Source organism: Scleropages formosus, chromosome 7 (genome assembly GCF_900964775.1).
Source record: "Scleropages formosus chromosome 7, fSclFor1.1, whole genome shotgun sequence".
Taxonomy (NCBI): domain Eukaryota; kingdom Metazoa; phylum Chordata; class Actinopteri; order Osteoglossiformes; family Osteoglossidae; genus Scleropages; species Scleropages formosus.
Window position 1 is genome coordinate 10,427,733 of NC_041812.1, and position 25,185 is coordinate 10,452,917.

The window sequence follows — 25,185 nt, forward strand, 5'->3', positions numbered from 1 at the left end:
TCCAGATTCAAAATGTGGTCGAAGCATGTAATGCACAATTATTCCGCACATGATGTCAATTCAAGCCTCAAATAAGCAACACAATACCCCTTTGCATTCAAGTGGACATTTGGATAACCTTTCACTGTACCAAGAAAGTGTACCAACATTTCACATCCTGACAAGGAACTACTATTTTCGGGCACTGCTAGCTCTCCTGCTCTGACGTGGCCTCAGATGCTCTGGATCCATATGATTTTTTGCAGAAACAATGCAGCATGGCTTCTTCTTATTACAAACGCAACAGAGCTGAAGCCTGATGGGATGGAGTGCATGGGAGAGCATCGTTTCCCCCTTCTAGGAAGTTCCCGTACTGCTTAATCACACGGTAGGTAATTTTGTTAAACAAAGCTAGACAATTATAAAGTACCAGTGCAATGAGTCAAACCGAGTCAAACCGTAATGTTGCCAAAGGTAACAATGATACTACTGCTTATTTCAGGGCATTCCTCTTCAAGACATTATTATTAATTATTATTATTATTATTATTATTCAGCTAAGCTATATTTAGTTGATGTGGATAATATTATTGTCTACAAATGCATCAATAGAACTGCTCCCAGCTATTTACAGGTCTTGATCAACCGCTATACCCCAGCTAAACCCCTTCGCTCATCTACTTCTGCTCGCTTGATGGTCCTGCGCATGCAAGGTAAAGCGCGGAGGTTCTCGGTTCTGGCTCCGTTGTGGTGGAACGACCTTCCCGTCGCTCAGAACTGCGGAAACTCTGTCTACATTCAAGAAGGGTCTGAAAACTCACTTTTTCAAGGCCCATTTTGCCCAAGATCTCTCCAGCTCATTCATGGTGTAAATGTTCATGTACCGTAACTTCATGAGCATCTCCAGATAAAGCCTTTTATCAGCCGCTACTCCGGCATTGTATGTGATTGTTTGTGTATCTTATAATATTTTTTTTAAAAAATGGTAGGAGGGTTTCAGGATTTGTCTATCCTGTGTTTTATGCACCTACTTGAACGATGAACCTCGGTGCAGCAAGCGGTGGGGAACAAACTAGGTTTGCTTGAGACTTTCAAGTCTGCAGCCATGTCTCTTTCTCTTAATGTAATGCATAAATTGTACTTTTGCTGAGATGTACGTCGCTTTGGAAAAGCGTCTGCTAAAATGAATAAATGTAAATCAGACGGCAGAACTCTTTGTGACCATTAAGGGGAAAAAAAGCAAGGCCTTTTTTGTTGTGGTGTTTACCATCTTCACATTCTGAGCTGGAGGGGTTTTCCACTGCCTCTGCATGGTTACTTCTATCAGAAACCTGTAGTCATAGCTGACAAGGCTGATTTCAGTCCTGGACATTTCTGTTTTAATAATATAAAAATATAAGCCCCTTGGCTTATCATAAACTACTACTAAAGCTTAACTTTCCATGTAGAAAAACATTTCTCTGGGTTGCTTAGCTGAGCTGGAAGTAAGCAAAATTCTCATTTACTCCCCATCTACTTTACAGCATAAAAACGAAAAACGACATGTTAAGACAAACGTAAATAAAGTTAAACATGTGTGACGGAAATGACCTCAACAGCCACGCTCCTGCGTTTCAGCGCGTTCGATACACTGAGCTCGCGCTCTGCCACGCGGGAACACGTGGAGAACTCGTGCAAAGACGCCAGCACTTGATTGGACCACTTTAGTCATTCCTGATTGGCTGGAAAGTGAAAAATAACTAACGTCTGTGCTCGTACCATTTCACAGACATAGGGGTATGTTAGTAGGATATACTATTAATTATTTTCAGCAGTGCCACATTAAATATCGATAATGTACAAAAACATGTAGCTGTCATCTCTTTTATATAGCATAAGTACATGAGACACGGCTTTAAAAAACCGTGAGAGTTCAATGAAGCGTGTATTAGACAACCTCACCCTTTGTATTTTGATTGCGACGTACAGCCCAAAATGGCAGTAGTGAAACAGTTGTCCGGAGCGGCTATCCAACGTGAGAATTAATATATGTGAGAGAATGTACGACCCAGATGAAATACAACAAAGGTGAGGCTTCTAGACATTTCGAACTTGTTCATATATTCAGCTTTGGTGGAGAACTTAATGCCCGGCGGGATGATTGAGCTGTACCGGCCCGTCTCCTCCGCCAAGAGGTTGTGCTCCGGCCTCCGCGGTTAGACAGGCCCTATTTGAGAAATTGGGCAACTAAAACCACTGTGTTTCTGACACGCTGAAGACAAACTGGCGAACGCGCTTACGATTTAACAACTATAGTAACACTTACAATGTCTCAGCACTAGAAGTGCAAAGCGCGTTTCCCCCACGGTTCGCGCAGTTCCTTCGTCAAATGAAATGGCCTGATTCCGAATTCCGCCCCTCAGTTCCCTGCAGACACACTCACTCACTCACACAGACAGTGATCTTCAGCAGGCCGCAGATCATGCCTAACAGAATGGGCCAATGGCAAATATTTATTTATTTAATAAACACACACGTCTGAAAACAAAGTACAACTACGATTACCCTTTCCGGGTGGTGATTGTCGCGTTCTGCACGGACGAGTCCGGGCGTTTAAGTTACTTTTTGGCAGCTGCCTGCTTACACACCCGACCCCGCTACGCTACGGACGTGCTTTACTTTACGACGAGCTTCAGGTATTTTATTACCAAACATGTAGTTTCAGTTCTATAGTATATGTTCATAGCTATATCCTGAATTGTACACTGGGATGCAGCACCTCCAGGGGTATGTTGGTTCCACAGTAGATATACGAGGGTTTACCAGGCTACTGGGCACTTTAGTCCAAAACTGCTACTACCATCATCATCAGTGATTTAACCACGTTCAGTTGAACCCTTCAGATCAGATGCTCCTCCAATGTCCCAACAAACCATCCAGATCCCAGAAGTCCTCCATCCTGGGGGGTGATTTGTTTGCAGTTTGATGTGGCACAAGTCACGCATTAAGAAAAGGGTGAACCCCCCCCCCCAAAGCCAGAGGGGCCCACAGGTCACAATGTTAGTTTGTTTTTGAGCCCTTAACCACAAGCGTTGGTCCTGCAGTCGCTGCTGCTGCCCTCCTACCGCACACACAGGTGCGTTTCCTGACGTTTCGCAGCGTCCCCGACCGCAACTGACGAAGGTGAACGGCTACATAAGAAAATGACCGAAATTTCCCAACGCACCGGGCTCTGGATTCGCGTAAGAAAACAACACGAGCCGGTACAGCGCTGGCCCGGCTGCGTACAGGGAAAGTGCATCCTGCTCGTCAATAATGCATGGAATGTGAAATAAGCGCGGTTGCGGAGACGGGTTGGGGACGTCGATGTGTGGCGGCGGTGTGGGGGATGGGGCTCTGTACGCTGAACCGTACGCCTTTGCGCTCCGGTTCCCTCGCAGGCATGGGGGGAGAAGCGCTGAAAACCAGCTCGCGCACCTTTCGCAGCGCTAACGTAAACCAGCAAGCGGACCCTCCGGAAGAGATCTGAGTGCATGTGTGCAAGACCAAGGAAAGCAGGGTTCTTGCACTCTCCTGAAATTGAGCGTATGCCACTCTGTCAGGAAGGACATTGATCAACAGGCAAACATTTTGCAGCGTGGTGAAGCAGGTAGCACTGGTGCCGCTCTGTTTCTGAGCTGTGGGTTTCAATCTGACTCAGTCACTGTGTAGTTTGCATGTTTTCTCTCTGTCTGTGTGGGTTTCCTACCACAACCCAAAGACATGTTTCGGGTGGACTGGTGACTCTACACTCCCCTTTGTGTGTGTGTGTGTGTGTGTGTGTGTGTGTGTGTGTGTGTGAGAGAGAGATAGCCCTGTGATGGACTGGTATCCCGCACAGGGTGTACCCTGCCTCACGCCCTGTGCCTCCAAAATAGGCACTGGACAAGTGGCTTCATGAAATAGATGGATTTGTCATAGCTGGTCGCTCCCACATTTGTGGTCTCTTTTATTCGAATTTGTTTTCCCAGATTACATGAATTTTTACTTGAAACAGACTGCATAACAAAAGAAATATTTAGAAAATATTTGGGCTCTTTTAAAACCAGTTTACATTCTGTTTTAAGATGATCAGCTGGCAACGGAAACAAGGCACTCTGTATACTATACGACGATAAACAACGGGACTCTTTTATCCTTTGACGGGGTGCCGTGTTTCTGTCAGAAGTCACCTGGCCCAGATTGCTGACAATTGAAACCACACGGAACATAAACAGGAAACTGGCCTTGGGGTGGGCGCCGCTTGGAATGCTCTGTTAGCGACTGGGTCAAACGGGGCAGGAAATGGGACTGGTGGCTAAAATACCTGGGTGACTTTGGATGTCATCCAGCATGATAGCGCCTTAGGTGGGAGCAAAAATTAATATCTACAATTTATTATACTTCAGTTTCTTAGCAGATACTGTTACCCAACCTAAAACACGGTAACAACCAACGTCATTACTATTTCAGGTTGAGGACCATGCTTAAGGAAGGGTTCAAGAAGCATGTACATTTCTGTCAATTTAAGCTGGCAGCCTTTTGATTCCAGGTCCTCAACTTCTTACCCACTTTGCTGTCACAGTAATAGCTTAAAGAGTCACAAAGAGCTTCCTTACAGCCTTAATACCCACTTTCATACTTGTGGCTCTGTATACAAAGTGGTTGTTCTTAAATTTCAGTTTTATGCTTACCAGCAAACAACTTCTTGCTCCAGTAATAAAGGTGATGGGAAAATGTGCAATAGCTTCTATGATTAAAAAAATCTTCAGTGAGATTGCAACTCAACTTTTACTGCAGATGGAGAAAGAAAACATGTTCAGTATTTTCACAGATGATCTTTAAGTCCTGTTCTGTCTGCAGGGACTGTTGGTACAACTACAGCATCTGCTGTTCTATCCCAGTCAGAAAGAAACAGGGCTTCTGTGGAAAGACCTTCTAAAGAGACCAAGAACTGTCCTCCTGGTTTGTAGGAGGCCCTCTCATCCAGCTCAAGGGTCTTGTTAGGTGAAACTAAAAAAGAGCTCATGAAGCCCGCAACTGCCTTTGTTTAGATGCTTTGAAGCTCAAAGAAGGAAGCATCTGTCATCTGAATCCCAAAACGGTGACCAAAACATTTTGAAAGCTGTTTTTGTTTTGGGCCATGTTTTAAAAATGAAAGCGGAATAGAGAAGAAAATCTGCTTCCTACTTTAACTGTACAAAGTGGTCTACTTTCCACATGGCATAGGGAATTCAACTATTACGGGTTTACATCTTTACATTTTATGCACGATTTGTTTGCATATGAAAGTTATAGTACTTTTTTTTTTTTCCTTTACAGCTTGTTAAAAAGGGCTTTTGCGCAGTTAGGTCCCTTGTGATCTTCAGGTTTTGTTTTTGCATTAGTTTTCATAACAGAGTGCTTGGCGTGTGACTTGGCATTTTTTTTATTTACATGAGGAGATAACAGTGGATTTTTGTGTTTCTTTGTACTGCTCCATAAAGGTTCTTGCAGTATAAAAGGTGCAGCCAAAGCAGCACAATCCATCATTTCCCCTTCTGCATATTTCCACTGCACTACCTGTCGCTACGGTTGTTAACTTGTGGAGATTGACCTTTTTCAAATAGCGGTATTTGGTCATCATTGGAACATGAGCGTGGACATCTAGTGCTGATACATTGTGCTGTACCATCTGGGTAGTTAAAGGCTATAATGATAAATAGAAAACATACTGTAGTTACCTGTTTAAAGTCTAGGAGTTATGTCAAAACTGAGGTCACTCGGTCAGATACACAGCTTGTATGGGTGTCTTAAAATTCCGCAATTAAATGTACGCACACACACAGTTGGAAACCGCTTGTCCCAAGTGGGGTCGCGGCAAGTCGGAGCCTAACCAGGCAACAGAGGGCGCAAGGCCGAAGGAGGAGGGGACACACCCAGGACGGGACGCCAGTCTGTTGCAAGGCACCCCAAGCAGGACTCGAATCCCAGAACTGCCAGAGAGCGGGACCCAGCCAAGCCCACCGTGCCATTGCGCCCCCAACCCTACAGTTAAGAATGACATTTTATTAAAACATCATTGGGTGATCCTACAACTAATGCTACTCTATAAACTGTGCTAATGTCTTGATTTGAGATAAAGGTTACCTACTGTTCCTTTTTTGGATTTTTTTTTTTTTTGCTTTCCTTCTCATGCAGCACATTTTTGCCAGACTTTTGTCTCAGAATCACACCAAGGAGGTGTGATTGTAGGCTTAGAGACTGAAGATTCTTGACCATAGTCTTCAGCAGTCAGGTTACTTTTTTTTCCCCCCCTTATTTGTCACATGGTGTTTCTCTACATTTTCAGGGCCTCACTTATCTTCTACTGTTGTCTTAGCTTGAAAAAATCTCATCTAGTTCATGGATACATGGGAAGTGAGTGTGATGGTGCTAAATGGTCCTGCTGTAATCCCTTACTTTTGAGACTTTGGGAAAAGTCAGATAGAAAGGTTCTGCTTGTACCTGTTGATATTAAACAGAATGTTTGCTTCCTGCTAGCTGGGAAGAAAATAATAGCTTCCAGCTGGATATCAGGACCCTGATCAGTTTGGCTGTTGGTGGCTTGATCCCCTCTTCCCCCAACTCCACATGAGAGAACTCTTTTTGGGGTGGAATGTTTAAAAACCTAGCTGCTCCTTGTTGAGTAAAGATTCTTTTTGAGATCTGTTTCTGATATCACCCTTCTGAACTGCTTTCTTTTGACACAGGGATAAGGAAGTGTTTTGGTTAAACTTATAGGAAGGGTGTGAAGGTTCATAGGAAATCAGATGATGTCCTGATCCACTGAACAAAACATGTCCCAGAGCTGTCAAGTCTTCATCTAGTCGTGGTCACATAAGACTAAAATTTCTGCCATTTCCCGTGGTCTGCTAATGGTAATGGATGATACCACTGCAAATCTAGACCCAATCTCTCTTCTCTAAAGAACTGAAAATAATGGATTGGTTATGCATATTTTACTCTTCTGAATTTATTTAAAAGACTCATGTTGTTCTGGCTCAGTAATTTATTCAGGTCTGTTTAGGCTTAAATGGACCTTAAGGTAATTTCTAGAGTAATCTATTTCAGTTGGCAGTGCATTGAAATATATATCAGGGACATATAAATGTATATGTGCCTCATATGCGAAATATTTAAGTGAATTATAGTTTCCAAGTTACCTGCTATATCTGAAGAACCATGTTTTTCATTAGTTTTGTATATAGCATATAGAAATCATTGAAGCACTTTTACAGTTACTTCCATTGCAATGACATTTATAATATTGCTTAAGATCTGCTACTTTTGTACAAATTTATATAAATGCATTTTTAATGTTGTGTTATCAGTTTGTGCTAAAGTCTAGTAAATTACTACATTGTTTGGGGATTAAATGTATTGTGCAAGTCCTGCATTTGAACTCCTTGGCAGGACTCTACTAGGACTAAAGAAGTTTCCACATTTGGTTTTCTGTCCTTTATTTTTAGTGTTTTTGGAGTTATAGGTCAAGGAAGCATACTGGCTGCATTGTGTTAGGTTCTCCTGAGTGGAACCAGTCGACCTGGAAATCTGTACCCACACACTCTCACACGTGTATTTGTGTGGGAACTGGGACGCTTTTTGTACCCTCTAACACAGGAAAGGGTTACTTTAACATTTCCTGCCTTGTTCTCCCTTTGCTCTTGCTACATTATGATTGCTTTCTTGATTTTAAACATTCCCAGGCTCCTGTAACCTTCTGGCTTGTCTGTCTTGGACAGGAATGGTCCCAGGTGAGCATGTAGGAGGTACCGTTCTGTTTTTAAGGATAGGAATCTCGCTGCCATTCCTAAAGTAAGCCCTCTCCCCATTTCCTTTTAATGATGGCAAGTTAGAGCGCATTGTATTGCCGTTGTATCGGTTAAGAAACCTGTGGGTACGTGGGGCTTAGCCTTGTGTGGCGCATTTGAACAAACAGTCCTAGCTTATTGCGTTCTGTGTACTGCCCTGTTTTGGTTTTACAGGATAATTACAGTGATATATAGCTGTCTGCAAACAATTTGAGCTCCCCTCAGTGTTTGTTATGACCAGACTGGCTGTTTCAGTAATGCAAGAAAGTTCTATAATCATACAGTTTTCATAGATGTGAGATTAATGTGCATTAGAGAAAAGAAGGAATCGGCGGGAATTCCTCCGGGTTGAAATCGGAGCCAACGATATCTATCTGCTGTATATGAAATTAGACAGATAATATAACAATGCCATCTGTTCATGCAACAAATCGGTACTTATAAGCAATTGCGTTTCTTTACTCTGAAGCACTGTCAAGCTTTAATCCCCTCTGCAATAAACCAATCTAAAAATCATTCTTCAAGGAACTTTCTTCCTTGTGCCATGTTTTACAGGGACTCCATACTCGTCAGCTGTTAGCAAACACCTGATGAATGTGTTGCCATTTGTTTGCCGGACAGGACAGCTTAAAACGTGTGGCTTGCATTAAATCAGCTTGAGATCAGACAAAAGCGACTGAGCATGACCCAGAAACAGACCTGCCAAAGTCTGCTAAATTTAGCCATGTAGTGCTTTAACTAATTACTTTGAGCCTTAGTCACCTCCAGGCTCTGCAGTGGACCGTGGAAACAAAACACAGCCGTTATTTTTACGACCAAGTAGGATGTTCTCAGGGCTGGCTGAATTGTAGAACACGTCCCTGTTTTAAGCCATTGCTCGGTTTTGTACGCTACCTGCCAGTGTCCCATTCCCTTTCTGCTGTTAATCAAGCTGTCATACACTCACCAAAGACATTGACCTAGGTGAGTGGTGGAATGTGTAAGGTCTTTACACCTTGAAAAAAAAAGTACCCTGAGGGAGCTGGCTCAATGAAATTAGTTGTGATCCTATCGTTTATGAAGTTGATTTATTAATTTTATCTTTACACTACGCTTTCATGCACCACTGTGCACTGTTGGGCAGCTGCACGGGGAAATTGTCAAAGGCTAAACAGTCTGCACTTTTTTTTAATTTGGCCAACAGAATACCCCTTCTGTAGAAACCTTTCCAACCCGCTCTGTGATCTTAGCAATATTATTTTTGATTATTTTAACATATCTAGAACCAGGTTGATCAAATCAAGGTTTTGCAATAACTACCTTGAGAATCAGCGCATGGTTTGGATGCAAGAGTTAATGTAGCTCGTCAAGTATGACGGTTGATTAAAGGGGTTTCTTCTTTGAAATCTAGAACTATGGTATGGACTGTTGGTATGCTATCTGTGACTTGCCTCATCTTGGTCTCTTTTAAAAAATAAAATGACAGATGGTGCAAGGACATTGTGATGCTTTGAGTTGCTGTCTTCTGTGCTGCACCCTCTTTTCAGACGAAATCTCAGAAACCCAGCAATTCAGAGGTTGCATTTCCAACACCCTCATTTAGGACTTTATAATTCCCCCAACTGTGGGTGAAAGTACACTACTGTAGTTTTCATTACAGCACCGCTGTGCAGTCCAAAGCTCTTGATAAGATATCGTCCTGAACACTTCTTGCACACCTTTTTATGAGTATTCATTCTCCATAAATACCAAACATACAATCAGCCACTGAAGCCAAGTTCAGATCTTGTTTGTGTGCTTTAATTCTGAAGGGCCTGTGACGTTGCAATTCTGACTCCTTTTTCCACACCCTAGCTTTCCCTGGTCCTCCATGCATTCCACAGATTTTGGTTAAACAGGCACAGAGATAACATATTAACAGAACATCAGTACATTCATTCATTTCTCAGAATGGTCCAGACACATAGGGTATGCTTGTAGAGAAATCAGTGGCAAGGGCTTCTGAGGCATTGCCATTGTTGGTCTTTGAGTAGCTAACGGATGTGGAGAGCTACTTTCAAGGTCTGATCTCACTGGGTTCGTAATGACCATGCACTGGTGATAGTCAAACAGAAACAACACTGTGCTGTCCTGCTTTACATGAACTTTCATTCACCCTGTGGTTTGAGAAACAAAGGGGTACTGACTTGAAATGGAGCCTTGCCATGTGATCATAAAGGAGTCCTTGCCATCGTTCTTAGCAGCCCTTGTTGACACTGATTGTTCTACTGTCTTCAACATGGCATCAGGGACCCAACTCGCATGCTTTCTCTAACCACAGATGAAACGTTCACTCAAGCTTCCCCTCCCTTACATCAGTTCACCTGCCTTAGATCCTCAAGGGTCTCCTAGGATGCACTTTAAAGGGGATCCCCTGAGAGTAAGCCAGTGTGATCCATTTCCCAGCAGTACTCAGCATGTGACCTCCTGTTTCAGACCTGACCTTGCAGTTTGTACACACCTACACACTCAACTGGAGTTCAGGCCTGTACTGTCTTTCTGCAATACTCATTAAACCTGAAATCCCCCCCCATATCTTTTAATCTTCACTTGTGCAGGCATTCTTTCAAACATATGTTGTCTCTGCATAGTTCATGTTTAGATTGGATGCTCTAATTTCATTCCTAGTGGGAAAAACATGGCTTCCAAAAAATTGCAGAGTACAGAAAAATCATTTTAACCAGCTGAGAAGCTTTGCAAGGACATTCTGAAGTTTAATATGTTAATTTGGCACAGTGCCTGTCCCTCTGGTGATCACCAGAGGAAGGCTGGTGTCATTGACATTGTGGCTTCTTCTTGGTTGAGAACTGGCAAAAGTGCTCAAGCAAAAAGTATGAGGCAACCACAGTGTTGGCTCTGAGAAGGAGTAAGTGGTGAATCATCAGTATTTACCTGACATGCAGCTTCTTACCAGAACTCCAAGACCACAGCAGATGTGGAAAAAAGTACCTCTTTGGTTTGTGAACCAGTACTCAATGCCTTAATCAGACTGCTTACACTTAGTTGGATGGTTCACTGAGTTCTCTTTTATGCACACACAAATTTAAAATATGAAAAATGTTTTTCTTTGCTGAGAGCTACTGGGTATCGTTCCACTTTAGTGGTGGTACATGTGTAAATTGATGAATGCACAAGTGGACAGAATGTGGATGCAATGTGTGCCAAATGAGCATCTGTTGCACTGGTTGCTTTCAGCTCCTGCCACTGGTGTGGCACTCTAATTGTGCTTCAGTACCAGATAGAGACGGAGAAAGGTGTAATTTTCTTAACACCCAAAATAGAGCTGACGGCTTTTCATGTGGCTGAAGTTAACTCTGCAGTGGGAACAGCTGTAAGACATTAGCAGCCGCCTTCCTTTGTGAACACCTTTTGCTTTGTTTGTACTCTTCCTCTGAAAGATGTCTTCTGGCTGTTTTAGGAATGTTGCTGTTGGCATTTCCTTTAAAACACCAGTGTGCCTCTTGCTGGCATTTCCCACAGTGAGAAGTTCAATGAGATAGTAAAGAGCTGGTGGCTCTCTTGCTGGACCTCTGATGTGGGATGGTATTTCTGGCAGATGACAGCCTTCCAAAGATCTCATTTTTGTAATCACTGGCAGGTATGAATCTGGGTTATGAAAGGAAAGTGAAACATAAGGAAGGGAGAAGTGCCCATGAAAACAAGACTCAGTAAATGAATGCTGATCGCAGGGAGTTCCCAAAGTTTTTGCTTTAAACCACAATCCTGAAAGTTAGATGTTAGTGATCCCTGCAGACTTTCCCTTTTTCTTTCACTCCACCCTCACAGAGCAGAGAATGTGTGGTCCAGGGTTTTGTAACTGGAACCAATAGTATAGTAACTGACAGCTCCTTGGCCACACAACAGCGTCCCGAAGATAAAAGCCTCACCCAGAAGACATTTGTAGAGAATAGTCACCATTTTGGGATGGATGTCTGTCAGGCTGATTCTAAAGCATGTGAAAGCATAGCGACACACAAGTTAGTCACATTGATCACATAACTCAAACAGCACAAAGATACCTTGTGCTCAAGGCGTTGGTTTACACTTGAGTATAACATGAGACTATAACATGAATAACGTGAGCTAACGTGCACATTATTGGCCCAATCAAGTTTAGCAAAAATCGCCAATCCGAAAGGCCACGAGAGAATGTAGTTTCTGCAGCATCGGCTCAAGACTAGTGTGAATCCCCAATTAGACAGCTCCTGGGCAGAAAAATACCTGGGGCTTTCATGTCAATTCAAAATAGAAAAGGAAGCAAGAAGGGAAAATTATTTTTATGAAAAGCTGATATGACAGTTCCCTGCATATTCTTTTGAATTGCAAAGAAGCATAAATTGTGCATTTTGTTCATGTATTATTGAGATAGCCTCAGTTCTGCATTTGAATACTGTTCTGTGTTTGTTTTTAGAAGCAGTTGCTCCATTCCAGTGGTCCCTGAAGTTAGGTTAATTCTACACAATCATGCTGACAGTAGTGGCACTGGCTGATCATGAATGCTCGTGATTAGATGGAACTATTTACTGTAGTGGAAGTAAACTTGGATCCACAGTTTATGCATGTACTTGGTGACATGGTTCAGGGTAATATAGGTTGACCAGCAGAGCTGTAACTCTGTTCTCAGATTTTGCTCCTGCACCATTGTACAATTCTGCTTCTTTATATAAGATTTGAAAGGAGCTCACAATGATTGAGAATTTGGATGCAAGTTCAGGAGCAGAAGAAGAAACTCCACATCACGAACCTGCGTCCGAAGGATCGAAAGTCAGATAACCTGGAGATAACCTCATGTTATCCTTTTGTATATAAAAATGTAGCTGTGAGGGTACAGTGAATGGGCCTTCAGTCAAGCAACAAAATCAGCAGTTTTAGTTTGAAAGTAACTTTTATTTTTTGTAAGCGTGAAGGTGCATGACCAACATGTATTCCTGCATCTGTCAGCCTCAGCTCTGTCTTCACTCGTTGATAATGAGCTTCTGCAGACAGTTCCTGGGCAGGTTTGCAGTGTTGGGATTTCTCCACCTTAAGACCCAGATGTTTATTTTCAAGGGTTCATTATTCATGTTATTCTTAAGGATGCTGTTGTCTTCAAGGACATGTGATGTCTTCATATGGTATAAATCTTGAGTTTCTTACTGGTTTAACAATATCATTGCTTTCACAAAGATCCTTTCAGCCCACTTTTGCAGAAGATACCATTTGCAGACAATGCAAAGGAACGATTAGGTTGAATTAAGTACGAAAGGTAATCCGTTTCAGGAGCTTTGCCACAGTGCCCATGTTTTAGTGAGCATGTGTGCGCGTTCACAGTGTTGAAGGTATGTTGCCTTTTTGCTTTAGGAGGTATCCTGTGCTTGAGTTTAGCAGCCATAAAACCGCAAAGAGTCAAGTGAACTGAGGGTTGGAGGCTTAGACTTGGACAAAGCTTTCTTTCCAAGCTATTGTCCCCTTGAGACCCCCACAGCACGAAACCTCCAAAGCAGTCAACATTTTTCTGTATAACAAGTTCTCAAGATACACTGGTGCAAGTATTGCCTTTACTGCCAGAGATAAGGTGGAGAAACTGTATATTTTTAAACTTAGAACATGAAATACACTGGCTCTTAGTGTTACGAACGTTCAGGTTACGCTTTTTCAAAGGCAAGAACATTTTCCCCGTCTGGTTCTGATCTAGGTGCCTTTAATAGCATTTTTCTCACTTTTGTTTTCTAACATTTGTCTGTCACAGGGTGAAGGCAGCTTGCATTTCTGCAGCCAGCCATGTGTTGGTAGAAAGATACGTCCAGAAGGAATAGGAGAGTGTGAGTGTCTTCCAGTGTTGACAACTTTTTGTGTTGCACAATCAAAGGATAAAATGATCAATTGTCACGGAATAAGAGTTTGTGGAAACAAGGTACTTTTATTTTTGGTCACTTTAATGTAGGGCAAAGTTTGTAAATATGTTAAGTCAAAGTATTTAACACCTTTATAGCACCTAACCTGTGAATACGTCAAGGTATGCCTACATTATCAAACTTTTAATTGCATAGATAATAAAGTTGAAAGTGGCCATAAGAAGATAAACATTGCATTTGTTTATGGCATGAATTTGTCAACTATCAGGGTTGATTAGAAGCTTATGGAAATGATTTTTTTCAGTTATTTTGAATTTTAATACTGGTTGTAGTTATTAAAATATTGGAAGAAGCCTTATTCATTTTTTAATTGGTTGTACCTGAGCTTTTTTCAGAACCTAACCAGCAAATAGAGGCATGTCTGTATTAAGAATTCATTGATTTGTGACTTAGGTAAAAGCGATTTTTGGATTTATGAACAAATTGAGTTTGAACAGCCTTCTTGTCCCAATTTGTAACTTGAGGAGTTGGTGAACTAAAATGACACAGAGTTCTGTGGTTAAAGATGACTCAGGAATACCTAAACAAAGTAAACTAAACTGAAGTTAAGGAAAATTTTTGTGTTGTGTAACATGCAGTTTGGAATCAACCAAATCTAGATTGCATCTTCACTCTGAGCTGTTCCACATCCTATTCACAAATTTAATACTGATAGTTTTGTGTACTATAACCACAGTGCTTGCATAAGTGATCATGGACCGGCGCTATTTTCTCCCGTAAATATTTTGCTCTCTCTTTGAAAGGCTGGTCAGTTCACAAACTAAAAAAGATTCATGCAGTTGGGGTGAAAGCAGACAATGCTTGAGAGGAGTAACAAAGCACAGACAGTCCTAGTATGCTAATGGCACACATGAGTGAGGAGACACAGAAAGGGGTACTGAAGGCCAATCTACAATGTGAAGTTTCCAGTCCCTCTCCAGATATTTAAAGATTATTCAGGCGGTGCTGGGAGAACTGGAGTTTGATAGCAGAAGCTCTCTGACTGCAGTTCCCAGATCCTGCACATATAATGGTAGTTTCAGTATAATGATTAGAGAATAAAGCATCTTATTTTTTGATGTTTATGCCTCAACGATTAAACATTCACATTATGCTGGGCCACATCAGAAGTGTCATCACTCAGTCCAGCAGAAGTTATGGTAGAGAATACAGTTGTGTGGAGAGGCTAGCACAGACTAAGCTTTATGGATCCACTCGGGCCCAAGGAAGGGCAGAGCTGTCATTACAGCGCATTACAGGTTATTCTTTAGGATGGGTGGGGCCTTAACACTTGTCTAAGAAAAACGAGGTGAAACATCCCGCATATCGGAAACCTTCCTAAAATGCTTTTAAATCACTTGAAGAGTAATGGACTGCTTCTTTGAACTTCTCACTGTGGCTCTGAACACTTGTGCATTGGGGTGTGACTCCCAGGGGCTTTATTGTACAGTGAAATCCCAGAGGTATAATCCCTCACGTACACAATCATAAAAATAGACTGAGTGTGTTTGGCCTGCTACGGTAAGTGGTGGAGCCACTGGGCTTAACAGAAGGTTCCAGGTTAAAGTCCCGAGAGACAAACCTAGAATTTGCTAGTAAAAATACCTTGAGCGTTGCATTGATTGTTATAGATGGGTTAACGGATGTAAATAGGAGATGGCTTTTGTCCAGGACTAAGTGCAGTGAGTAAAAGCCTTTGGAAACAATGGCTGACAAGTTTGTGGAGCCCAGCTTGCAGCTGTGTCTGCAATCACACTTAATTAGAAGCTTGCAGTACATGTACAGCCAGGGTAATGAGCTGGTACCGGGCCACACTCTGGCCTCCCAGACATGTTTTACATAAATGAAAGTAACCTTGGACCTGGGCTGTAGATGTCTGTTCTCAGCAAAGCGTCCTTTGTGGACCCTCAGCTCATCTCTGGCCTTGCTAAAGGCACACATCCATCCTCAGATGTGACTCTAATGAAGGAAGAGAGACTTGTTGGTCATGAGAGCATCACATCACCATCTCTTTCTTTTAAGGCCAACAGCAACTCTTAAACTACCTTGAAGACCATTGATTAGGAAACAGACCTGTACCTGAAAGTGCATTGCATGTCACGGGCTGTTCAGTGCCCTAACCAACAATGGAAACAATTACAGTAATCACTGTGAGCCTGTTAACCCACCATTTCTGACAAAGCGAAATAACATGTAGCCACTTCTTCCTTGAAGTCAGAACGGTTTGTGTCAGAGGTTGTACCTTTGAGCAGGCGAATTACTATGTATTGGCTGCTTCCAGAACCACACCTGAGCTACCGGTGGTATACCGGTTCTCACACCAGCAGCCTTTTTCCACTGGAGGAATAAGGCTGTATTAACCTGTCATATGTGGTTAGCAGATGAGATTTTTACTGCGGCTAGCGACGGTAATTACTCTCAGAGCTGCCCTTGATCCTGTGAGACGGTGTGTGAGGCTGAATGCCTGTAGAGGGCTGGAGAGCAGACGATAAATTAGCGTGACGACCTTTTCAGTCTGCCGATGCTCTTCACAAAGAGTGCCATTTACTGTCACTTCAATTATGCTGGGACATCATTTTTGAGACAGGTCGTAATAAGTTAGTCTACATTAAATTCAACTTTTAATTGTTACATACTAGGATCCAATGAAATCTATTATGCTAAATGAAATCATTTAGAACCTGTCTGGTCCTGCAGCTGCCTTTCTTTGGGGCCTTTTGTCATTTCAGACTAGATGACTGCTTTACAATCAACCTACAGGCCCGAGACAGGAGATCATCTCAATGTGAGCCTCAGTGTTGCGCTCCCAGACTTACCTGAACTATTGCATGCTAAGCTGAAACACGTTCACCCAATTTCTGGCTATAGATGCCCAGCACATCCCAAATCACTGTTACCTTGAGCTGATTTACTTATCCCATCAGGTGCAGCGAAGGCAGAAGGAACTCGGCTCCTCAGAGCTTTGGTGCTTTGTCTCCCACGGCAATACAAAGCTGCTACAGTGAATGAGGAGTATTTCAAAAGATGTGGCTCTTGGTCGCTGTCAGGGACGTGTCAAAGAGAGGCCTTGCTTTGCGTTTCATCATAGAGCAGGTCATATCCACGCCCATTTCCATGCGGCATGAAGGAATGATTTCAGTCACGTGTGGTTTCCAACTAACAAGCCATGCAATTAATGCATACATGCATAACTCCTGCTCCTATTGTCATATCCTCAGTAAACAAAAATAACCAGCTGTATAAATGAGTTATAGGTGAATGCTTTCTCTTCCCTACAGTCTTGGCGGTTCTTGAAACTACGTCTCCCTCAGTCGGCATTAAGTTCTACGTGTGACCTTCATCCCACCCTGGTTCAGTGTTATCCACTCACTTGGCTGTTACTGGTTAAAATAAAACACCTTTCTCAAAGTCCTCACTTTCCCATCCCTCCTCAAAACTATTCATTCCTTTGAAGACCTGCCCGAGTATAACCAGAGTTCATTTTAAGTAATCCTCTCCAAGGAGAGAGCTGTCCAAGTAGACAGGAAAAGTAATCGAAAGGAGGTAATTCTTACTTAGCTACAGTGGGTTTGGCTATATCTTGTCCTCCTTTTCCAAGTGATTGCGAAAAGAGTAGCTCTTCTCTGTCTGAAATCAAAATGAGAAATCTGTGCACTGTTGAAAATGTCAGTCTATACAGTGCGCTGTTCCTGTAAAGGTATGATCAAAAGCAGGTTCTGCCATATAAGCTTTTTTGGATCTGTATGCGCTTCTGTTGAAGCATTGCGAATTTGGGGGTGGCGGTTAGACAGGAGACACTCCTGCCAGACTGTGGGTCGCAGGATGAGCGGGCAAGAAGGTCCCAGGTCAACTCTACAGCTTAAGTGTATGCCTCTGTGACCCTGCCTTGCGCGCATGTCATATGTTGAACTGTAGCAAAAATGAGGTTTCTGTGCAACCCAGAATTTTCACTCGCCTACACGCGCTCCTGTGCCAAAATGGACTTTTAAATCTGAGAGCTGCGGTGTACAACCTGAGCCGTAATGAGCTACGAACAGCCAAACTGGTGGGCTGTCCTGTGTCTCACGAGGACGTTTCCCTGTTGTTCTACTACAGGGATTCCGCTGTGACTGCGTGACGCGCAGGGCAGGAGGGACAAGGAACCAGGAGATGAAGAGCCAGGAGCAGAAGATGAATCAGAGTGCCCTGAAATCCCAAGTGCAAAGTAAGGATTAACATCTGAGAGCAGCAGAGTTTGCTTATTTCTCGCTTCTGAGAGCAATTCAGGGACGCATACAGACACGCACAGTGTAGAGCTGTAATTTAGGCGTAGAAATGTTTCTTCCAGCACCAAGAAACAATTATTTTTCCAGCAAGGACTAATAAAAGGAACACTTTAATTTCCTTTACCACTCCATGTGGGAGTGTGAATAGGCCTATAGTTAGGTGTGTGACTCAGGTTTCTCTTCTGTTCATAATGAAAATTGTGCTGTACGGGGGGTTAAGCATAATCGTCGACCAAGAAAAGAATTTGCAAGTTGTGCCCGAACTGCCAGCACTTGTTGATAGTTTTTTTTTTTTCCTCCCCTCTCTCTCCAACAACTTCAATTCGCACAGTTGAATCCTCTTATGAGAAAAACAGACCAAACATGATTCCACATGAAACTTAAATTAAAAACTATGGTGGGGGACTGCATATCTGCAGCAGTAATTAAGTTTTTCTTTGTATAAACACTATTTTAAATAAGTATGACTGTGGTCAAGGTCTTAAGTCTTTAGTATGCCCCTAAAATTATCCTGAAGATTTCCTATATTGTAACACTCTATATTATAAACTGTGTCATGGATCAGACCTATGCAGAAGGTCTGAAGCTGCAGCAAAAATGGACAAAATCAGTGGTCCGTGGTAGGTGGATCAACATACTTTACCTATTTACTTTTTAAAATATAGAAATATTTTTTCAAAGATCATGTCAAGTTAAGCCAATTTTGAGTGAAATTAATTATAGATTAGCTATGCCAATATTTTCTTTTTAATTAATGATCACACCAAGTTCCATTGTAAAAGTTTGTGTGTGTGCACCCCGTGGTCCACCTGGGGACCCCATGAGAGCCAGTGGGCGGGGCCTTATGTTACAGAACTCCACCTCCATACAGGGAACCCAGCTGCTGCACATTGATCTTTGTTATTTCCTGGAGCTTTTGCCCAAAGAACCTCTGGTGATCCATCACTCATGTCAGGGCATGGAAATTCCCACCAGCCCTTCCTAGGAGTGCTGGACACTGAAACTACTTCATCAAGCCCACATGTACACACACACAGAAATCAAGTGAGATTTCCCATCTTAGTGTTTGTGAAACCAAATGTTTTTCCATTTACCTATCAAAATAAAAACAAAGTTAGGGTTATGATTTTTAAAAAAAAAAAAAAAAAAATGACATGTGAATTGGAGTTTTGGTTTCTTTTGATGTTTTTTCTCTTTCTAGTGATGTTGCTTAGCAACTATCAGCCTTAGTGTTATTTCACCTTTTTCAACTCACGCTAGTTGTTTTGCTTTCTTGTTATCTTGTTCCATGATCGCTAACATCCGCAAGGCCCATACACTTCTAGCATTTATACAGATTACATCACAAACAGCTTTGGACTCTGGGGAAGCAACCCGTTGCCCTTGATAATCTCAACTTGGAATCGTATGAAATTTACCACAATCATACACTACAAAAGAGAGTTGAGTTTGACTTGTACCAATGATTAGTTTAATAAGCAAGAGGAAATTCCTATGGATTGACCATAAGAGTGTATGAATGACTTTCACAGGAGTTAAAATTACCTGACGAACGTTCAGGCTTTGCGTCACATCGGGGTAGTTTCACAGATTAGGTGTACTGGAACTCTTCATGTGAAAACATTGTCATTTGTTTAGATGATCCAAAACGGCCGTGTGCAACCAAGAGCCTCCAGTTCCGAAATATTGCTCCTAAGGCACCTTCAGCGGTCCCCAGCCAGGCCGTCCTGACCTGTCGGTCCCCCTCATCTCTTGCCGAGGCAACCACGCCAGTCAGTCCCAGGTCCATCGTGGTTCCAGCACAAAATTATGCCTTGATGCAAGTGGCTGGCCGGGAGGGAACCTTCTCCTTGGTGGCACTGCCCCCAAGCGTGTCTACTCAACCACCACAGCCACAGATGATTCAGAAGGACACCTCTGTCCAAGGACATCTCAAGCTGCCCATCCCTCGGTACCAGCCTGCAAGGAGCAAGAGTGCACCGGAAAAATCAAAACACCAGGAACTCCAAAGACCCAGCAAAGAGTCTCGATCAACACGGGCAGTGACACGCCAAAGACCCGCAGGGTCGGCTGAAACCCTGTCAGCGGCTGAGCCAATGGTGCCTGTCCAACCAACAGACTCGGGCTCTGCCGGAGTGCCACCTCTTGGCTTGCTCACAGACAACCCAGTCCAGTGCCCTGGAATCCAGGCCAAAGTCCCTGTAGACAAAGAAAAAGCAGACCCTGCTGCTCCCAGCACATCAGCATCTGGTGGAGCGAAAGAGACACTTGCACCCGGGTTATTTTTAAGCGGCAACAGCTCCTCGACAAAGGCAGAAGAGGAGAGAAATACTAAGTCCTGTCTTGTGGAGCTGACTCTGCCTCCAGCCACCACTGTTCTGTCTCCGGCTGTCATCAGTAAGGCTGTCCGGCTCGTTTCCTCACCGCCCAAGGGGAAGCTGCCAATATTGCCATATCCTCGGAAGAAGAACGTTGCCTCACCTGTAGCTAAACTGAAACCAAGGTGTCCAGAAACTCAGTCCTACGTTGTAAGCTCATCACCTTTGACCACAACAACAGCTGCTACCACTGAAGTAGTTTATCAGAAGCAGGTCTCAGTCAGCACACGACAGAACCTGCCGCAGGAGAATGGCAACAACTCATCCAGCATGGGGTCCTGTACCCTGAAGCCTGTTGGAAAGAAAAGAGTGAAAAAGAGAAAAGTCTTTGAGGAAATGGCTTTTGAGGCCAGAAAGAAGAGGTCTTTGTCATTTTCTCGAAGGGTGACTGAGAAACCGGCACAAGCAGGTCCCACAGAAAAAACTATTGATATTTCCAAGAAATACCGCAGTATCATGCCAAAGCCCTTGCTTATGTGGGAGAGGCCGCCGCAGCTGGTGGCTGTGTCATCTTTCCCAGCACCCCAGCACCTGGACCACGACTTTGTCCTTAGGGCTCCAGAGGGGGCCCACGTGACTCCAGGGAGTCGGCAGCCACATCGGTGCCCCGTGTGCAGCCGCTGTTTCCGCCTCCGGAGCCACCTTCAGAGCCACGTGAGGAGCCACGCCAATAGCAGACCTCACGTGTGTCCGACCTGCGGAAAGGGCTTTGCTTATCTGGGTGGCCTCAGTGCCCACGCCAAACGGCATCACCGTTCCGAGGGCCGACCCAGGAGCTCGCTGCACTGCCAGTTCTGTGAGAAAGCCTTTGGCTATGTGGGAGTGTACTTCAGCCACCTGAGGGAGGTGCACAGAGTCATCCTCACGGTGGAGCCCTCCATCAGCCAGCATGAGGACGACATCCCCATTGAAGGGTACCTTTTCATAACATCTAACTTGTCATTTTAGTTTTACTTAAATATCAGTAACATAGATTCAGTGCTGCTTATTTGATTGATATTGTTTATTCAGGCAAAAATATGAAATGAATAGACCCACTGTTTATCAAGAGGCTCTCGGTGCTTTTGTGATCTCAAAAAGGGATCACGGCCATAATTACAACTGAGTACAACAACGGTTTGAAGCTTAATTTCCTTTTCTGGTTGCGTGTCTTTATAATAAAGAGCTTTTAAACAGGGTGGGGAAATATGGACTACACTAAAAACTCTAGGTAGGATTTATCTAATGACTCTACCCATTTAATTTTCAGCATGATGTCACCAGACTCTGCAGACGAGCAGGAGGGCCCCGTAGAGCTGCAGATCAAGTGCGGCCGCTGCCAAGCCACCACCCCCACCTTTGCGGATATGAGGCTGCACCTCCTACACGTGCACGGGGAACAGGTGCCGGAGAGAGGGGAGTGGCTCGGACGTCGCCAGGCCGAGGACGAGCTGGTCAGGCACGCTGCTCACTATTGGAGGGAACTCAATGAGAGGAAAAACCTGGCCACGGGCTACATTTGTGAGGAGGAAGACGACTTCCTTCCTTTCCCCAAATTCAAGAGAGACACATCACCCCTTGACCAGGGGGAACCAGAGGGGATCGAAGGGCCAACGGGGGATGCCAAAGCATCCAGCAAGTGTGTGACACTCATGTCTGGCTCTTCTTTTAACTGCCTGCTGTGCAGCTTGCTCCTAAACAGCAAGGAGGAGCTACTGGACCACTGGAGGAGCTGGCACCACTGTGCGGACCCTACGCTCCTGTGGAATGCTTTCTGTTCTTACTTGGGTCCTGGGAGGCCCACAAAGGAAGAGGAAGAGGAGAATTTTTAAGCCAATTGTCACCCTTGATCATTTTGGACATGCCACCCATCGGCTATCCAGTCCTGGACATCTGAGATTCCAAAAAGATGAGAAGTCAATTCAATATTTAGGATTTCTAGTCCTCCCATTTTAGTTACATATTTTAAATAATTCCCACTTCTTCAGTTTAACTGTTCATTTGGTAGGGCTCTAAGTCAGCAAGAATGTACATAGCAGAGAGATTTTTTTAAAATTAATTTTAAGGGTGTTTTGCCAATAATGAAAGTCCAGTAGTAGCAAATGGCAGAAATTCCAAGCACATGAACACGTGAAATGAAGCCATGGGTGCAAATTGCATGTATATCATTGCAAGGCTTCCTGAATGTTTGGAATGTGAACACTGTCCAATCTGTCCCAAAGTGATTTTTCCAGTCATGGATTTGGAGTCCTGCAACTTCTGCCAAAGCAGGAAATGTATATGTGGAATATTTTCGCAGATTAACTAACTAGATGGTCTGCAGGAGTTTTACTGAAAGAAAAAAATTTCACATTTTAACTAGTCAGGTTTGTACAATATGTAAGAAAATTAGAATTTAATAAAAGTGTCTCTGGTAGGAATATCCAAACTGCTATCCTAAAGAGCATTTTTGGTTCTTGTGATCATTACTATGAAAACCATGCTTAGGGCTAGTAACATAGCAATAGAAGCGCAAGGTTATCATTAAGAAATTTAACCACTGCATGACTTTTCCCCTAAATTAAAAAAAGAAAAAAAGTGTAGTGTGGTGGATTAAAACTTGTTTCTCTGTGGTTAAAATGTGGTAAATCATTCCCAGTCTCCCTTTGAACATACATTCATCATCTCTTACACTCAGTCTACTGTCCTCAGCCTAAAGGAAACATCTAAATGTGTTCCTCTGTGGAATAAGTGACCAGCAGGGATGTGGGGGTGTGAGGAATGTGAGTGGTGTTCATCTAAGTGTTTTTCCAGTTGTGAGGTAGACCTTCAAAGGAGACCAAAATTTTTACCATTTTAGAGGCTCTTTAGGGGATTATGACATGTTTATCTAAAAGCTGAGCTGAGAGAAAAATGTTATTTTTATGTGGCAGCTGCAATAAAGCACATGTATGTTTTGTAGACGTAGGCTGTTTATTAAATTATAATAAATAACTATTTAAATTGATGAGCTGCGGTGGGTTTTTTGTGACAAAATAAAAGCCTATGAACTGATGACAAACTTGGAAGCAGCCTTATTTAAGAGCCTCAGATGTGTGGTTTAGCCTGCAGAGTGCAGCAAAAAATTGGGGTCATGTAACACTTGTCAGCTTTGCACAATAACCCAAGCAAAAAGAAATTGACTTCCTTCTAGGACCTGAAATTCCAGTGTTTTCAACACGTTGCATGTCTTAGTTGCATCTCGAGACCTTAACACGAAGAAAGTGCAGAAGATGTGAAAATGAAGATGGATAAAGCCAGCGTCCAGCTTGTTTGCACCGGGCTGCTCCGCCAGGATTGCGGAGGAATGAGATGAAAGCCAGCCTTCAAGAACTAAGCCAAACAAGGGCCAACCTAGATATGATTCACAACAACCAAAGGAAACGACAGCAGCAAAGGGAGCTCTGTCCTGCTTACAGTCACCTTGTAATACTTTGCTCAAAACGTACATTCTTTCCCTTTCCCTTTATTTGTTGAATTATAAAACGCAGTCACCAAACCACACTTTTACTGTACCCACTGTGTTGTTTGACCTGCAGCCACAGGTGACTAAACCTGCTCCACCTATTTTTATTTCACATATTCCATCTCAACAGGTGCAAAATACCACCATCAACACTTGAAACTGGAATACAACCATGTGACCCCATGTCCTGTACGAATAAAAGGGCTTCGTGGGATAACCACCTTTCTTACACATAAAGAAAGAAAAACGTGTACAAATGTAAACGTAACATTCCTTAATCGTGTCCTGTTTTTTTTCACCTCTTATGGGCTTCGCATTAGGGAGGTATGAAGGCATAACAGGGAGCATCAGTGTGTCACCGCTTCTGGTATGTGGTTTGAGACATGAGTTCAAATCCAGCTCAGTGTGTACATGTTCTCTCCACCTTTGTGTGGGTCTCCACTGGGTACTGCAGTTTCCTCCCACCGTTCAAAGATGTGTTTAGGCTGAACTGGTGACAAATTGTATTAAGTTGCAGGATGTATGGATAGATCACAGTAAGGAGTCACCTTAGAAGAAGGCATGGAGTAAATACAAATTAACATCTTTGTAGTCGTGTACAAAAAATATTTGTGTATAAAATGTAAGCTGGAACCACCAATTCACTGAAATGAAAAATCTCATCCAAAAGTGGATAACCTTGGGTGCACAAACACTCTTTTCTGCTCAAACAGGTTCAAGTTTCAATCCAGGCCACAACATTTCATCCACTAGGACCATCAACCACCCATTAAGGGTTCTGAAGGAAAGCCATATAACCACATAAGGTAAAGGTGATCTGTGGCCCAGATGAACACCCTCCAGTGGTTTCACAGGGAAATCAGCCCCCAGACCACCGGATTAAGGTTCAAGTCCCTCCAGCTGGATCATGACTATGTGTGTAATCTTACCATTTTAGGCCCTCCATCCAAAAATCCTTAGCGAGATAAAATTACATCCCTCCTCCAGGGTATCTGAGGAGTTTTCCTTTGGTGGGAGTTAACTGTCAGAAAAGCACGCACCCACACACACGCTGTGTGAAACTGCTTGTCCCAAGCGGGGTGGCGGCGAGCCGGAGCCTAACCCAGCAACACAGGGCACGAGGCTGGAGGGGACACACCCAGGACGGGACGCCAGTCCATCGCAAGGCACCCCAAGCAGGGCTCACAGGGCTCAAACCCCAGACCTAGCAGAGAGCAGGACCCAGCCAAACCTGCTGCACCACCACAACCCCATCAGAAGAGCAGATTCCCAAAAACCACTATTCACTTAAACATTTACTAAACTAAATTAATACATTTCCTGAAAGCAACCATCATAGTTTTTTCCCCTCCTTCAATCTTGCTTCTATAGTCGGAATAT

At 43.3% G+C, this 25,185-nt stretch overlaps 1 protein-coding gene across 1 annotated transcript; it reads left to right on the forward strand.

Annotated features, from left to right (window-relative positions):
- The first annotated feature begins 1,946 nt into the window (after positions 1-1,946).
- Positions 1,947-23,310, forward strand: znf438 (zinc finger protein 438). The gene is made up of 4 exons (XM_018757626.2): positions 1,947-2,046; positions 17,795-17,903; positions 19,603-21,256; positions 21,592-23,310. Exons 2-4 carry the CDS (start codon positions 17,849-17,851, stop codon positions 22,151-22,153), a joined length of 2,271 nt encoding a protein of 756 aa, XP_018613142.1. The 5' UTR covers positions 1,947-2,046; positions 17,795-17,848; the 3' UTR covers positions 22,154-23,310.
- The last annotated feature ends 1,875 nt before the right edge of the window (positions 23,311-25,185 follow it).

Bases quoted from the DNA above. Each gene is read 5' to 3' on its own strand.
- znf438 (XM_018757626.2), top strand. From the start codon at position 17,849: ATGAAGAGCCAGGAGCAGAAGATGAATCAGAGTGCCCTGAAATCCCAA. The intron at 17,904-19,602 runs GTAAGGATTAAC...TCATTTGTTTAG, and splicing joins CCTGAAATCCCAAGTGCAAA to ATGATCCAAAACGGCCGTGT. The intron at 21,257-21,591 runs GTACCTTTTCAT...TTTAATTTTCAG, and splicing joins GACGACATCCCCATTGAAGG to CATGATGTCACCAGACTCTG.